Below are 16,853 nucleotides of genomic sequence, written 5' to 3'. Positions count from 1 at the left end.
TTCTTTTACAGACTCTGATTGCAGCTTTTTTGTTTTTTTAAACATTGCTTTGAGTTGTTTTTTTCCCTCCAATGGTGCGAACCAGGTTCATAAAAATCTGTAATATTAATGCTAATAACCAACCAGTTATTAGTAAGAATTGTAAACTACCATAGTAGTTAATGTGACCATTATTTTATATTAACTCACCAAAGTATTTAAAGTGGGAAGGAACGTGCATTTTAACCTCTTTAAATTTTATAATTTTATTAAATTAAATAATTGCTCCACCGTGCATACAGAAAATTTTGTTTAATTACATCAAAGTAACTGTAATTAAATTACTGGAGAAATAAGTGTAATCCCTAACTTAAAAATGATTAAATTACCAGCCCAGTCTCACGAAATTACGTACCTGTAGTCACGTAAATTTTTGATTATTTTTCGTAATACTCTCAAGAATTTCCAAAATATTTCATGACCATTTCACGTATTTGTGTTTGCGTGTCACTGTCACATATTTGTTTTACTCAGCTGTTTTGTCCTATTTTCAAACCATTGTCACTTCGGTATAGGGTTAGATTTCGATAAAATGACATCCTGACCGAAACCCAACTCTAACCCTAACGCCAGGCAACAATGGTTTAAAATTCTGAAAATATTAAAAAAATTAATCAGAAAAAAATAATATAAACCAACACTTAAAGTGACATCCTAACCCAAAAAGCAAATCTAACCCTAAACCGAAGCGACAATGGTTTGTCACACATTGGTTACCCAACTGCTTTTTCGTATTTTCAATGACAGAAATTCGTGATATGCTTATGAAAAATGCTGAAATCCGTGACAGTATCATGAAAAACAATAAAAAATGTACGTGACTATAGGTACGTAATTTCGCGAGACTGGGCTAAAATTACATGAACTACTCGGTAACTAGTTACACCCAACGTTGGTCATCAGCCAGAACAGAAAGTGTTTTAAAAACCAGTCACCTGTACAAAACAACAATGCCACGTGTATTTTGCTGTGAAATCCTGCGCACAACAAAGCGCCTACATATTTGCATGACAGTCCATCAAAACATTGCTAAACAAGTGTTGATGACAAAGCAGATTGAGAATGAAGTTCTTGCCTACGTCATTGTGTGTCAGGATCAAAGATAAAATTGACAAGGCTTTCAATTGAGCACCATATGAGCTGCCTTTTCCAAAGCACAGCCTTGCATTTTCCTCGACGTCTTTCAACACCTATTCAAATCATAGGGCTGTTGTGAACTAGTGTGACCTTTGAGTCCATTACCTCCCTTTTTGTCTTGGCTTTTTTGAACAGTACTTTGTTAAACCACAGTTTTTCTAATGTTATTTAAAAAAAATGCATTGTGGGTTGCATTGTGCAAACTTTGTTGGCCATTTGGAGCAACATTGTGGAGAACCAGGCCACATGAAGCATTACCAACCTCAATATGAAGTAAGTAGCCTTGTGTGATAGAGACCAGCTGCCCTTAACTGTGGGTTTACACCAGATGGTTTGAGGCATCAAAATCGCTTCTACCATGTGTAGTTGGACGCTTCAACATTTTGTACTCACTTCATTCGTGCGTGAAAGCCACACGTGAAATTCTAGTCATCAAGATTTCATGCGGAAATGCGAGTCATGGGAGGGGCTTCTGAAGTTGTGCTCACTTCCTGTAATCACGTCACTACTAGAGCAAGCTCCTGATTGGTTTTAATGTGGCGCGTTTTTCGTCCAAAGTTAAGATTTTTACTAAATTAAATCCCGTGAGTAATCTAGAGCGAGGAACACGATCCCTTGTGTCTGGTGTGTACGTAGCATAAGGGCTCATTATAGTTGTACGTAGGGCCTCGACGTGCAAACACACATGCAAGACCGCTGGTAGGCAGTATCCACGCATGTTACCAAAGTAGCAGTGCGACTGTCAACCAAGAAGCAGCTTTTAAAAATTTGGGGAGGTGCACATCAGGCTAAGCTCAGACTTTGGATAACCTACGGCGTAGACCTTACGCACGATTATAAAATAGGCTTTAGTCTCTAGCCCTCTCCCCCTGGTCAAGATACAACACACTGTCTCCAAAGTTAAGTCGGTCCCTTAAGTCCCAGGCCCTCGCCCTTCAGGTCCCTGCCTCTGCACAACCGGCCTCCATAGCTCTCTCCCTGGCCGAGATAGGGCACACTGACTTTGATTACTTGTTTGTGTGTGCTCGTGAGGTCATTACCAGTTAACCCACTTAAATAACCCTTACTTTCGCATATATATCTGACCTATATTCTAACTTCTTGTTTGTGTGTGCTTTTTTTCTCTGATTTTGGGTCTGGGTCAGCGGTCGATTGGCCCAGGAGATGAAGCCCAATGGGACGACCCTGAGACAGGCTCCATAGCTATTAAAAAGCCTTCGCTCTTCTGCTGGTCGGCTCCCACCTGCTGGTGGCTTTGTTTTTATGCTTGCTAAATAAATACCGATAAACTGCTGATTATGTCACATCTGAGCTCTGTCTAACTTTCTTAATTCACTCAAATCTTTTTGTAATGACTGCAATCTTTGTTTGTCCATCTGTTTGTTTTCAGCTTGACAAATGTGGTAACTATAACCTTATCGTATGGCATTGTGTACGTGTTTTCCTTCTCTGCAATGAGATATGGTGCATTTTTCTATTAAACCAAAGCCAAAATCAATGTTTAGTTAATCTTTGAATTACTTGCCTAGTTTGTTTTGGAGCTTAAGGAATATGTGTTATTGACACACTCAGAATCGATATTTCCTCATGCTCGCATATTAACGCATAAGTTTATTGTGTCATCATTTCTTTCTTTCTGCAAAAGAATATAAAGTGCAGAAAATATGCTTTCAACATCCTAAAGTCCAAAATACTACAGGCCACCAGAAGGGACTTATGGGAAGGTGAATTCGTGAAACGTATCCAGGATAGGTTCTGAATCATTTGCTATGTAACATATGCAGCCGAGTCCAAAAGTCTGAAAATCTGGGATCATTTAAACTCGGATAAGATACGGAAAAAAATTTAATAATGTAAACTGAAATACACTGCAGTGTTACTAAGCACGTACAACTGAAAGCTTTGCCAATGTTATCTTTGATCCTGACACACACTGATGTAAGGCAGAAACTTCAATCTCATTCTGCTTTTCATCAACACTTGGTCATCGAGGGCTCGCGCAGCAAACGCACCTGGCATTGTTGTTTCATACAGTTGGCCGGCTCCTATGTCCCAGTCGCTCAGGATTCCCAACAGAGAGCGCCACCTCCGCATCCCTCTGAGAACCAAACAGTTGGTCAACCCAAAAGGATTTCAGGTAAGACATTACAGTACATTTGGATTAAAGGGACACTTCACCCATTTGCATTAAGCTTTGTATAGTTAGAACCCCAGTCATGTTTTTGAATGGTCGTGCATCATTTCCTCAGTTGCCGCTGCGACAGGAGAAATACAGATTTCTGTGTTGCACTTCCTTCTTTCAATGATGTAAAAATCATCATTTTGCATCATTGAAAGAAGGAAGTCCAATATCTTTGTTGAGGGGGCTACAAACACCCATTTTCTCAGTCAAATAGGCACCAAATTCTAAATGTATGTTACATTTCGACTACAAATATGACACACTTTCAATAAAGATTAATGTTTCTACGGGTGAAATGCTCCTTTAAAGGTTTCATCTAAATAATGAATAAATAATCATCCACTTTAACATAAACAAGCCAAAATGTTACTCAGAGAAATGTCATCCCACAAACTCATGGATGAAATGTGAATTTCCTCAAAAGCTCTGAGGGTTAACATCACAGATGACTTCCCAGTAACTTCCTCTCAAATGAAACCACAGCAGTAGTTTCACTTCCTCTGAATGCCCAAAAGTGCCACAGTAAGCATTAAGGTTTCAATGTGAATTATAGACGGTTGGTTATAAGTGAGGAAAGCTGTGCCATTCATGTGTTATGCTGTGGTGGACACATTTGCCTTTTTTAGTTGGCACGATTGCTGTTGTTAAATATAAATGTTTGTGTAATATTTAAGATATTTACCTTAAAACGATAGTTCACCCTCATGTCGTTTGAACCCCCAGTTTGAACGAAACGCAGTTTTGTTTTTTTCTGGTTACTACGGAAGTAGATGGTAACTGAGTCGGTACTCTGAAGTGTTTAATAAATAGCTCCACCTGACTTCTGTCATATACTGTAACTCCACTGGAGTTGTGTAACACGGTTTCCTGAAGATATTTACTTCTCTACTTGTTCTGGGTATCGCAGTTTCAGTTACACATTATTTACAAGTAAACAACCTAACACTCCCTAAACAACAGTTTGGGTACAGAGAATAAGCACTGAAAGTGAGACACAGGTCAAATTTGATCAAATAATGGATTATATTTTACTTTCTTTTTCACCATGCCCTTCAGGACACTTAAAATATACAGCAAGAGTCAAGTGGAGTTGTTTATGACTTTTGGGTCCTTTTGACGCTTTGGGTCACCAACCACTAACCACACTATAAAAAGGGATTTGATGGTTCAACTTATAAAGTTAATTGGTTACCTAAAATTTTAAGTTTATTCAACTTAAAAATATTAGTTAACCCGAACAAATTGTGTAAAAGGTGTTTTTAAGTTAAATTAAGTAAAAATAAAGTTAAATAAAGTAACATTTAGGCAACCAGGAAACATACTTTTTAAAGTTGAATCAACTTTTTTAAAGTAACTATCACTGTAAAAACAAATGCAGCAAGACAAAAAAAACAACAACTTGGTTTTATTCAACCTCCTATTTTAAGTTTTGACCTGAGAATAGTTGACATAACTTGAAAAAAACAAGTTGAAATTGTTTAACTTAATATTTTGAGTTAAAGTAACATTAAAATATGTGTTGATTTGACAAAAATGGTGCACATTTTTTACAGTGTACTTAATTAAATTTAACAAACATTTATTTTCATCGCAGAAAACCCCCAGGATTCCCCACCATTTTGTGCTTTTCACAAAAGTTTCACAAAATGCCTTCCAGGAAAATGTTCTTCTATATAAACATACAAATATTTCAAATGAAAGAACGGACCCTCTGCTTTCAAACAAACCGGGAAACAAAACGTTTCATACTATTAAATATGGTTAGGTTTCTTTAAAAATAAAAAATTTTCAGCAAAAAGCTGAAATAATTGCATTTTTGTAAAGTAATTTTGTTACAGATAAGATTCAGAATGATGATCAAAATATAAACGGAATTAAAAATGTTGTTAAATTAGTTTTTGCTTCAGTTTTTTATAAATTGGGTAAAATAGCTAAATTTCAGATTACCGTAAAACACGTCAGGAAAGTGTCATTGGCAGGGAAATGTTTTCTGTAAATTGCGGAGATAACTCGTCAATGCCGAGGAAAGAGTTTAAAGAAATCTGTGTTTGGGTTCTGAAGACATTTGGGCATTAACGACACGACGGTGAGTAAATAATGAAAACGTTTTTGGGTCTGAACACTGAATAACAGCATTGTTGGTATTAGCACTTATGGACAGTAATGTACATCACAAGACCAATAATTGACACCATTCATTTAGTAAAATAAGCGTTTTAATGTAACAAGACTGTGATTATAAAAAAAACGCATACGGAAATACAAAAGCACCTTTTGTTCCTATCCGTACAAAGAAAATTTTACAATATTTAGTTTTTTGTTCAACATAAATTCTGTACATATAGAAGACATTTACAGTTAGACATTTATTCAGACTCCATTTTTTACAAAAATATATCATCATTTCAAAGTCTATAGCATTACAAAATAAAACACTTTAGCCTGAGATAAGTTTGGAGAGTGCTGCTACATATAAATATGGGTAAAAAAGAGGTTAGTATAATTTATATAATTATAGATAAATAAGCTTATGATTTCTAATATAGTACGCTTCTAATTACTTTTTAAGGATTTATTAGGACCTTTCTGTCTGCAATGTGTAGTGAGTTTTTGGAGAAACGTTTTCATCCTTTGATAGAAGACAGGAGAGTCTGTGAGCTCTTGTGTTTCACATAAATGTGGTGCTGTGTGGTTCTATGGAGACAGTAAAAAAAACACAGAAGCACATTAATATCTCCATATCATATAAATATCGCACTGTTTGTACACATGCTGTATTAGTGCTTTGACTTACATGTTTTCTATATTCGACAACATTTTTCAATAATAAAAAGTCATTTTCATTCACTTGCTCAGCGGTGCCTTCCTCGTGCACAACAACATTCATCTCCAACAAATAACAGTCAAGAAACTTATAAGTACATTCCTGAAAAGAAAAATGAGGGTATATTAGTACTGGATTTATTTAGATCAGTGGTTCTCAAACTTTTCGGAGTGTGCCCCCCACCCCTTTGTGTTGGGTGCATCCCTTCAGGCCCCTACCCAACCAAAGAAAATTCATGATATAAAAAAGCAATTAAAGGTTTTTTTAAATGTTTTGTGGGTTATTTTTCTGTAAAAGCACACCTAACCTGTCAAATGTTTGTGGTAACCGTGGTATAAGCAGAATAATTGACTATGAATAATTTGAAAATAATGTACACATGCGATGTAACAGCACTCGCATTACCACCTTCACTGTCAAAAAAAGGTACAAAGTTGTTCCTGTTTCTGTCGCTGGGGTGGTACCCTAAAAGGTACCTTTATGTACCTTTATGGGTAAACAACACATTGAAATGTTGTACCTTATGGGGTACAATATTATACTCTAAGAACCAATTGTGTACCTTAAGGAACAATTATGTACCAGTTAAATTTTAGGGGTACAAAACCGTTAACTGTACCTTTAAAGGTACACAATAGATCCTTAAGGAACAGTAATGTACCTCAAAAGGTACAACATTGCATTATGTTTATATACCTGTAAAGGTACAAAACTTTACCTTGGGGTACCACCCCAGTGACAAAAAAAGTACAGTTTTGTACCTTTTTTCTGACAGTGTTGGGTGTGCATTCTTTTCAAATAATTCAACGTCTGTCATAAATTTTCCTTACTTATTTTATAAAATGTCATAAAAATCCCCCCCCCCCACAGCACCATATCGCAACCCCCACTTTGAGAACCACTGATTAAAGGTAAAGATGTTTGTTATTGTGATAATAAATAGTGCAAATAGTGTTCATTGCACTCACATTGATACTGTCAGGATTAGGTGTGTACAGGATGGCACTGGATCTCTGACAGAATAAAAAGACATTACAATAAGTATAAAGCATAAAATTGAAATCAATCGTTTAACGAAATATCTTTGTGAAATATATTCTTTAAAATATCTTCTGTGTTTAACAGAAGAAATTCATAAAGATTTGGAACAACTTGAGGTTGATTTTTTTTCTTTTTGTGTGAACTGTGCATTTAAATTTCAAAAGGCAAAACAAATGCCATTTTTAACGCCAAATCTTTCTTATCAGATAAATAATTATTAACAATCGGAAAACAAACTGATAAATGACAACTGTCATGACAACTTTCTGTTACGCTGTCAGAAATATCCAGCTGTGACTGGGTTTTCAAAAAACACACCTTTGTCAGAGCCATTGGTGTAGTGGGCAGTGCTCTGACATGTGGTGCACTTTTTTGGTGACCCAAGCTCAAATCGAGGTCCTTTAACAATCCCGTACCCTCTCTCCACCCTGTCCTGTCCTTGCATACAATCAAATACATGCAAAAATGGCCCAAGAAAAACATTAAAATAAAAAAGCACACCTTTGCACCTAAGTGCATATTACCTCAGAAGTGCTTTTTTGCACCAAAGAGTGCATTTTATTAACCCAAAGGTACATATTATTGGTACGATTATCTTGATGGTTCTACAGAATATCTTATCAGATTTTCCCTTGGTGTGAGGTGTGTTAAGAGTGTCGGAAACTGATCGAAAGAACATCGCAACTGCCAGTGTGGAGGGTAACGCCTTAAGGCTCCACCAGACGGGACGAATTTAAAATCGTCGGCCGATTTTCCAACTCTGAGAGACCTTACACACGGCGATAAAACATCGCGGGTCTAACAGTTTTGGTCGTACAGTTAGTGGTGCGCCGCCACATGGCAAAATCAACACATCACACACAAACCGATTTGACTCCTGAGCAGTCCCAGGTCAGATGGGAAATCTCGCAAAATCTCTCGAGATCAAACGTGATTTCAGAGTAAACAATCATGGCGGACGAAGAGGATGCTGTGGCGATAGTTTGCAGTTTGTTTTTATCCGAAAAAAAAACTTTCTCAAAAGAAAAGGCGATGGTCAAAGAAGTGGAGACAAGACAACGCGAGCATGGACTATACTTGCTACATCATGATATGGAGGTGAGTTGTTGTGACCCGTGATTTTGTTTACATGACACCGGTACATCCTCGCTTCCTCGTCACCTCGCTTTCTGATTGGCTACACGTCACAGTCCACAGGCTGCATGCTCGTTTGTCCCCGGGAGACACCACACACGAGAAGAAATCGGGCCAAAAAAATCCAACATGTTGGATATCCCCGATTTGAGATCGGAGCGGTCCCGAGGTGCTTCCGAGTAGACGAGAGCAGTCTAAACACACCACACACGGCAAGAATATCTGATCAGTTTATTTTACGATTATCGGAGCATCCTTAAGATTGTCGGAAGGGGTGAATCGGGGCTAAAATCGGCCTAATTATCCTGCCGTGTGAACCAGGCATTACAAGTAATGTGCATTACATAATAATATTACTTTTCTGAAGTAACAAACTTGCGCACGCTCTTGAGATTATCACGTGAAATGAAACAATATCCAATCAGAAAGCGAGATTATGGAAGACGAAAACAAGTCATGGCACAGCAGGCACAGTCCAAAGTGAGATAGACACCAGAGATGTTCAAAAGCACGTTATGTCATTTCTTTAGACCCGTTGTTCACCATGTTTGTTTACTGTGAAGTCACGTTTGGCCACGAGAGACATCGTGAGATCTCCATGAGATTTCCTGTGTTCACAGTCGAGACTCTGGTTGAAAATCTGTTCGTGTGTTGTGTGCTGTCTTTGACACATCATGGCACACCACACACTATAGGAGCAAAACAGTTAAATCTAGGATTTTTTATCCTCATGTTTGTGGTCTATCACATTTAAAAATCTTATAAGATGTAAAAAAATCTTTTGGTGTGTACCCAGCATAAATCGTGCATATTAGGTTGCGCTTTTCAAAGGATTCTGCCCTTTTTTCGATCAGTGTAAAATACTTTCTCCACTGTGCAGAATAACTTCTTAAAAAGTACATTTACATTATAAGCAACTTTGTGGCTGTGTGTCGCTCGTAACTTTCAAAGAGGCGTTTCTAAATGTTTGTCATAAACAAATGAGTAACTTCCACTCCAGTAAATGACGAGAGACGGATGACATGAACTCCCCTGGTTCGTTCTCATTGGTAGTAAGTCCCGAATGTCGCTCATAATTTGCATAAAGTTAAAGGGATAGTTCAGCCAAAAATAATATTAAACCCACGATTTACTCACCCCCAAGCTGTCCGACATGCCATTATCTTAGACTCCTCTGTATTCAGGAGAGAGTATCAGCGTAGTGTACGCACTTTTCTTAGTGACGTATAACAAATTGGGAGGGCGGGGGCACAGAGCAGCAGCACAGAACCCTCCATAAACTGCGTACGCTCTCAGCTTGAATGCGGACGCGACTAAGATGGTGGCGTTACTGGAAGCTAGTTATTTTCGTTTATAAAGTTTTAAATGTGGATATTTCTACAACAAGCCTGCACGGATAACCCTCAGAAGGGCTTTGTTTATCATCGTGGAGCCGTTTGGATTTATTTTGTGAAGGATGGATGCACATTTTTTGGACTTGAAGGAGTGGACCCCATAACTTTACATTTGTTTCACTGAAAGATCTAAAACATTTTCTAAAATAACTGAAAATGTGTTCGTCTGAAAAATGATGGACAAATGCATCTTGGACAGCTTGGGGGTGAGTAACTCATGGGTTTAATATCACCTAGAGAACAACCGCTCAATAAAAATACACCCAGATACTGCAAATCATTTTGACAGGTACAGTTTAATACTACACAAAAAATAAAGATGTCTTGTAATTACATTATATTTACAAATTATTTACCAAATAATAGTGTGTTCTTGACATTTAAACTAAAACTGAAAGTAAACGTGTTTTCCTAGTAAAAGTCTGCACTCGTTAAATATTAGCATTATTTCAAAGCTGTTCAGCTGTTATTGCAATATAAGCCCCTTCAGTGTGACGCAAGATCCTGATCACACTGTCAGGGATTATTTCTATACATTTTCCCCTTACAGAATACATCATGTTTTGTAATTTTAGTGACTTACGTTAAATAAATATTCTGTCTTCTCTAGAGCGTTCTGGAGGTCTTTCAGCTCTTGTACTCTTTGACTGTCGGCCACAGGCAACAGAGCACTTAGACAGCTAAACACACACAAATAAACAGAACAATTCAGTCAAAAAAATTACATTTTAAAATAGTTCAGTGTTAAAACATAGTGAGAGTTAAATGTATGTGTTTCAAGAAGATTCTGCATTCACAAGTTTTTTTTGGGAGAGTGCTAAAACAAATAAACACGTCTTTACAGAAAAATGTCTTTAGATTTGTTGTGCCTGTTACACACTGCAGTCACGGGCAGTCTGTATTTATTTTGGCATCAATATCAGCAGGTTCCTGCATATCACACACCGCCCATGCCATTTTTTCCAATGCTTTCTTTGTTATCAGCATATTGTGAAACTAAAGCTTTCATTAAAACACTTAAACCGCTGTTTAAAAAACAAATTACTTTATAACTACCCTCATGTGTTTCCAAACTGTAAAAAAAAGTGCAGCATGAAGTTAAAACCACTTGGTTTTGCAAGTCAATTCAAGTCAATTAGGTTCTGTAAAAGTTGACATATAAAAAAGTTGAAATGGTTTAACTTAATTTTTTAAGTTAAAGTAACAAAAAAACAGGGCAGTCAAAATTAAAGCGTTAATAATATACATTTATTTTAACGGCACTAATTTTATAAACACGCGATTAATGCAACGCGCAATATCTGACCCTAAGCTTAGCACATTGTTGGATAAATTGAGACATAATTTTCTCGTACACACTGCAAACTTTTAGGAGTGACAACTGCATTTAATTGCAGGAGTGAATCCCCTTAATGTTCGTTTCATGTCTGTATGGAACAAGACTCAGTCCCGAAAATGTGATGATTGACACAGAAATAATCATAGCAACGTTCTGCCATCTCGCATGCTTATCATTCAGCTTTGACCAAAATAATTTAACAGCATTGTGTTTTGTAATAAACCCCAGTCTTGGTGTTGTGTATCGTACACTTTTGTGAGGCTGCTTCACAGTGTGCTGGCTTGCAGTGTTGCCAGGTCATCGTCTTTTTTGTACATAAATACCGTTTTGGCGCTTAACTGTTTATGGCTTTCGGCTCATGAAGCGATCAAATTTTTGGTGTTAATAAAGTGTGAAGGTGCCGGTCCCAATATTTTGATCTTTGATGTAAAACATTTGGATTTATTTCGGTTTATTATTGGATTTTTCATGTTCGCTGGCAAGATCTGGCAACACTAGTCAGCAAATGCTCGTGCCTTTGTCATTTTCTGCACCGCGCATACAGAAGACTTTTCCCCCCTCTAGAGAGACCTGTAATGTCCATGATGCATGTTAAAACACTTTATTACTTTATTAACTACTAGTTGTTCATTTCGGTTATGTACACTACACACTATGCAGAGTTTCTGTAAATGCAGTTGTTACTACCTGGATTTTGCAGGAGTTAATTCAGTTGCGGATCAGTCAGTCCCGTAAATTCTGAACTGTGTGTGTACAGAACAGGATTAAGAATTTAAAGGGGAAGTGACAAACGAATCTGAGATTTTGGTTTCGGTTTAATAACATGCAGGAATTAGAAAATAAAGTGCAGGACTTACTTGATGATAAAAAAGCAATGAAAGTTCAGGACCTGATTAATGTTTAAAGAGTTATTAAGAGCGATAAGACTCGAAAACTATCTTCCTTGTGCTGACTGACACATCTGAAGCATGCACACAGGCGCACAACGCCGATATATGCACACATAGACAAAATTACAGTTTTAAAAATATCTGTTTTGACAAGAATTCACACAGATATAATCTGTTATGTCTTAAGATCTTAAAGCTGTCTGTCTCAATATTAATCAAACAATAAAAGAAAGAAAAAAGTATAACACAAATGTATAAGTTTTATCAGTGATTTTAAGGTATGGATGCTGTAATTTTATTTTTGAACTAGTGCTGGGAAAAGATTAATCGCGATTAATCGCATTCAAAATAAGAGTGATTTTTTGCATAATATGAGTGTGTGCAGTGTGTTATTATAATGTATATATAAATACAAATTCATGTATGTATTTTAGAAACATTTACATGTTTGTATATATATATATATGTAGGTATATTTTTATATATTCTATATTTTATATATATATATACATTTAAAAAAATTATATATAAATTTAAAAATCATAAATGACTATATGTATGTATGTGTGTGTGTGTGGTTAAATATACATAATAAATAAACTCAGTACAGACACACATATTATGCAAAAAAACACTTTTATTTTGAATGCGATTAATCACAATTAATCTTCTACCAGCACTATTTTGAACCTTAAAAAAATGTTTTTTTATTATTTTTGTGGACACTAATAATACACATATTTGCATAAAGCATCCATATATATATATAAATAAATGTGTGATTAAATTGCATTTAATCACGGATTAACTCATGACAATCATGCGATTAATCTAGATTAAATATTTTAATCGGTGGACAGCCCTAAAAAATGCTGCATATTTTTTTACAGTGCATGCATATTTGATCACCATCTTGAATCAGCTTGTAATAATAGTTTGTTATATTTCTCAATCCACATTGAATCATTTATGCGGTTTAATATGAAAGACTTTTTTTCTTGCATGTGGTGTGAAACAGGCCTACAACTTGCATGAAAGTTTATAAGCGTGACAGTTTTGGCAAACACAGTGGTTGCTCTCCCATTTGTCTTGATGTTGTTATAATGTTCCCAACCCCTTTACACTTTATGTCATCACAAGCTCCACAAAAGCAGTATGACAGATTCACTCAATATCAACATGCCATTGCCTCACAACAAGCATCTCTATAACAATAATGTTACGCTTCAGCTGTCGATACATCTTCCCACAATTATCCTCTAACCGCAAACTCTTATGTTCACTACGTCTCCATTATGCATCTGCAGTGCACTTTCAGGCCAACAGGAAGCCATAAACTAATCAGATGAAGTGTAACCTTTACCCTAATGACATCATTCTACACTCCTCCAGAAGCTTTGGTCTTAACTATTTAAATTGATAAATGATGTCTAAGGATCAGGTCAGAAGCGTGCATCTCATGTTTCAAAATGCTGAATGTATTAGGATTCTAGGACTGCATTTTCAAGCTTTTTACTGGAGTGCCTGGAGACTTTTTTAGAAGTGGAGATTTTTGCATTTTTAATTACTGACTGCTAACATTTTCCTTGCCATTAAAGTGAAATAACTGAACATAAACATAAGAGCATGATCATTTGCAAGAAAACACTTGTAACACAAAAAGCAAGTAAAATTCCAATCGTAATTATTATATAGACTTTTATTATTGTCTTGTGATAAAATATGACAAATCGTGATCTCAAATAGCTTTTAGATTATCATTTAATCCATTTAATGCCACCACAACCTTTTGTGCGTGTCTTATGCAACAGTTAAATCATATATTTCCTTCAACATTCACATACTTGTGTCATGTCGTTTGCTCCAGGCATACGGAGACTAAAATTGTCCTTATGGAAGGTTCACATGAAGTTATTTTACCACAGTGCATTAAGCAGACTGTATATCACAGTATCGATCCACTTTATCAAGCTACTAAAATGGACGGACTGATATGAATTTTCCATTTATGCTTTCATCCAAAGTGACTTTTATGAGGATGTGGGTTTCCTGAAAATCAAACCCGCAAAATTTTTGGGAACTGACATAATGTTTTATCAAATTTGCTACAGGAACAAACAGCAAACAACAACATGATTCTCAGAGGACAGGTGTCAGATATCACTACGTGTACACAGTCAGGTTGTATCTTTACAGTGAGGTCCAAAAGTCCCATTTCATATTTATTAAATGGTTATGGATTGAATTTTGGACCCGGCTGTATAGACAGATTGCTTATATATTAAGAGCTATTCAACAAATATAAATGAGCAGTTTCTCAGATGTACCTCAATATTAAGAAAGAATTCCAAACCTCGGAGTTCAAAGGACATTCCAGGTGATTTTCAAAGCACCAGTGGTTACAAGCACATCTTCCAGATCTCTGTAAAACATCAAATGTCCCTTTAATACGACTGAAATCCCTCTTACTCAGACATTATTCTTTGAAAGTAAAGCAATTCCTGGAACAAAGTCTGGTGAAACTGAAAGCTGTGTGTTACTAATTATAGACATCCAACTACATCAGAAATTGGTCGTTGGAATTATGACAGAGATTAGGGGTGTTCCCTAACTTTTGGATTAGTTTATAGTGGACTGTATCGATTGGTGCCAAGAGAATTTAAAATTCATGAAGTATTTTAATTTGAATAAAACCAGGGGGACCTAATTCCCCTAATTTATATTTTTGTGTTTATAGGGGGTCCGGGACCACCCCAGCCCCCCTCCTGAATTCGAACACTTGCAAGATGCCATAAAACACGTGGCAAAGACGCACAAAACGGGTTGAATACAACAGCCAGTAAACAATATATGCACGACACGGTTGTTAATTATTATTTAAAAAGAAAAATACAAGGCCATGTAAATGAAAATGAATGAGATTTCAATGAATGGGAAATATGTGAAACTCAAATAACAAAACTGAAATCGTAATTTAGTGAATAATTGCTTGCAAAAGTTAATAAAACACTATGCAAGCGTGCACACTCTTAGATATAAAAGGTTCTTCACGGTACCATAGAGGAACCATTTTTAGTTCCTTGAAGAACCATTTCTTTCACGCATTTTTATAATTTAAATAACTTGTTTATCTGTGTCACATAGTTTAAGGTTCCTATGGAAACATTCAGGCAGAAATGGTTCTTCTACGGCATAAAGCATATTTATTTTTCTATATGCTACGAACTTTTCTGTTGCACAAAAGGTTCGTATAGACAAATGTCGTACATATAATAAAAAAAAGTTAATGGTTCTTGACTAAAAAGATTTTTGGTGAACCAAAAAGTGATTCTGATAAAAACTGTCATCCCTTTTAACATTTTACTTTTAAAACACATTTGGCATGTATCGCACTTTTATCCATGCGCAATGATCATTATAGCACGCTGCCATTATTTGTACAGAACAAAACAGGCATTGCAAATTAAACACTTTAATTATATATGCAAATCTCTGTCTAAACGAGATGTCAATCATCAGAAAAACAGTCAAATTGTACGCACTCACTGACCCACTGACCAATGCCGTTCCTGATTCGTTGCGTTCAACCCATGCATTGCTTTAAAAGCCAGTCAATGGTTGAAAGTTAAGCACGAGTTAGTTTCCTACCATGGTTTTTTGCTTGGTTGGTTTATTCCTTACTCCTATGATTATAGCGAGGAGGAGGGTCACCAGGATCATCGGAGCCGGGATCGTTGGTAGGCCAACCGCGAAAGACGCGTAAAATTCACATGATCTCGTTATGTAAAGATCCCTGAAGAGTTTCGTGGAGTGTGACAGATCCTATATATCAGTCCAACTTGATCGTCTGCTGCACATTATTTCTCCGGGAGCGCGCACCGAACGCGTGTTGTCTTCTACAGATCAGATCTGCTAGTGAGATTCGCGCGCACAGCGCCCTGCCCATCGACAGCGACTCTTTCACTTTGATATTTGTCTGACTGATCTCTTGACTACCCTATGTAAACACTTTCCATTGAACACTTTCCATTCCGACTTGTTTATTTGGGAGTTAAAGTCTTAAATACAAACGCCTGTGATAATAAAAAAAAAACTCGCATGGAAAAATGTAAATAGGACACTTTATGTTTACAATAGTGAGCTGCCACGAGGGTTCAAAGGAGGGCATTGCCTGATATGATAAGTGCCACCTCAGTTTATTTTTGGTTTTCATGGGAAGATGATTTACAAAAAAACATAACTAATTAAAATTCTGTTGTTTGTTTACAAGACTAACTGAAATGAACTAAAATACAAATAAATTGTATTTAGGTGTCTATAACTTTTATGCGCAACAGGTTTATGCGTCTCCGACTAATCGCACTAAAAGATGATTGGACAGGAAGTGATAAACGTGGATTTCTATTGGCTGTCTGTCGTGCTGGGCGCTTCTCATGTAACGCAGCTCAGAGTGGCTGCGAGTCATGACTTATACATTGCAAAACTGTTATAACTTTGATTTATGGTAACACAAATAATAAAACACTCTTGCGAGTGAGCTACCTTTATCCCATAGGTGTCTGAGTATTTTATTAGTTTACTTAGTGAACATACTAAAGTACTTCAGTAAAGACACATTCATCAGACGCACGTACGCTGTCGCGGTTAAGCGTCTGGACGGAACTTAACTTCCGGTCTGTGTTTTTTTTTTGTGTGGTAAAAGTGTAGTTTTGTGTGTGTGTGTGTGTGTGTGTGTGTGTGTGTGTGTCGATTACTATTAGCAAAACCATGGCTTTGCTACAATAAACATGATTTTGCTACAGTAAGCATTGTTTTTTTTTTTTTACTGTAATAAAACCATGGTCAATTTTCGTAAAGGTGAAACGTCGAAAAT

General features: G+C 36.5%; 1 protein-coding gene across 2 annotated transcripts; it reads right to left on the bottom strand.

The window, feature by feature from the left end:
- Positions 1-5,556: 5,556 nt before the first annotated feature.
- On the bottom strand, positions 5,557-16,124 carry il15 (interleukin 15). 2 transcript variants are annotated; one of them, XM_065295262.2, is made up of 6 exons: positions 15,629-16,091; positions 14,308-14,402; positions 10,335-10,431; positions 7,151-7,195; positions 6,153-6,284; positions 5,557-6,052 (listed from the first exon to the last, which is right to left on the bottom strand). In XM_065295262.2, exons 1-6 carry the CDS (start codon positions 15,698-15,700, stop codon positions 5,912-5,914), a joined length of 582 nt encoding a protein of 193 aa, XP_065151334.2. In that variant the 5' UTR covers positions 15,701-16,091; the 3' UTR covers positions 5,557-5,911. The 2 variants fall into 2 exon arrangements, with proteins under 2 accessions (XP_065151334.2, XP_065151335.2); XM_065295263.2 differs by lacking the exon at positions 5,557-6,052 and adding an exon at positions 7,542-7,656 and having other exon boundaries at positions 15,629-16,124.
- Between the last annotated feature and the right edge of the window lie 729 nt (positions 16,125-16,853).

Source organism: Paramisgurnus dabryanus, chromosome 4, assembly GCF_030506205.2.
Source record: "Paramisgurnus dabryanus chromosome 4, PD_genome_1.1, whole genome shotgun sequence".
In the NCBI taxonomy this organism is placed as follows: Eukaryota; Metazoa; Chordata; class Actinopteri; order Cypriniformes; family Cobitidae; genus Paramisgurnus; species Paramisgurnus dabryanus.
This window is presented reverse-complemented; position numbering and strand designations above follow the sequence as displayed.

Bases quoted from the DNA above. Each gene is read 5' to 3' on its own strand.
- il15 (XM_065295262.2), bottom strand. From the start codon at position 15,700: ATGATCCTGGTGACCCTCCTCCTCGCTATAATCATAGGAGTAAGGAAT. The intron at 14,403-15,628 runs GTAGGAAACTAA...GATGTTTTACAG, and splicing joins CAACCAAGCAAAAAACCATG to AGATCTGGAAGATGTGCTTG. The intron at 10,432-14,307 runs GTACATCTGAGA...GTGTGTGTTTAG, and splicing joins AATTCTTTCTTAATATTGAG to CTGTCTAAGTGCTCTGTTGC.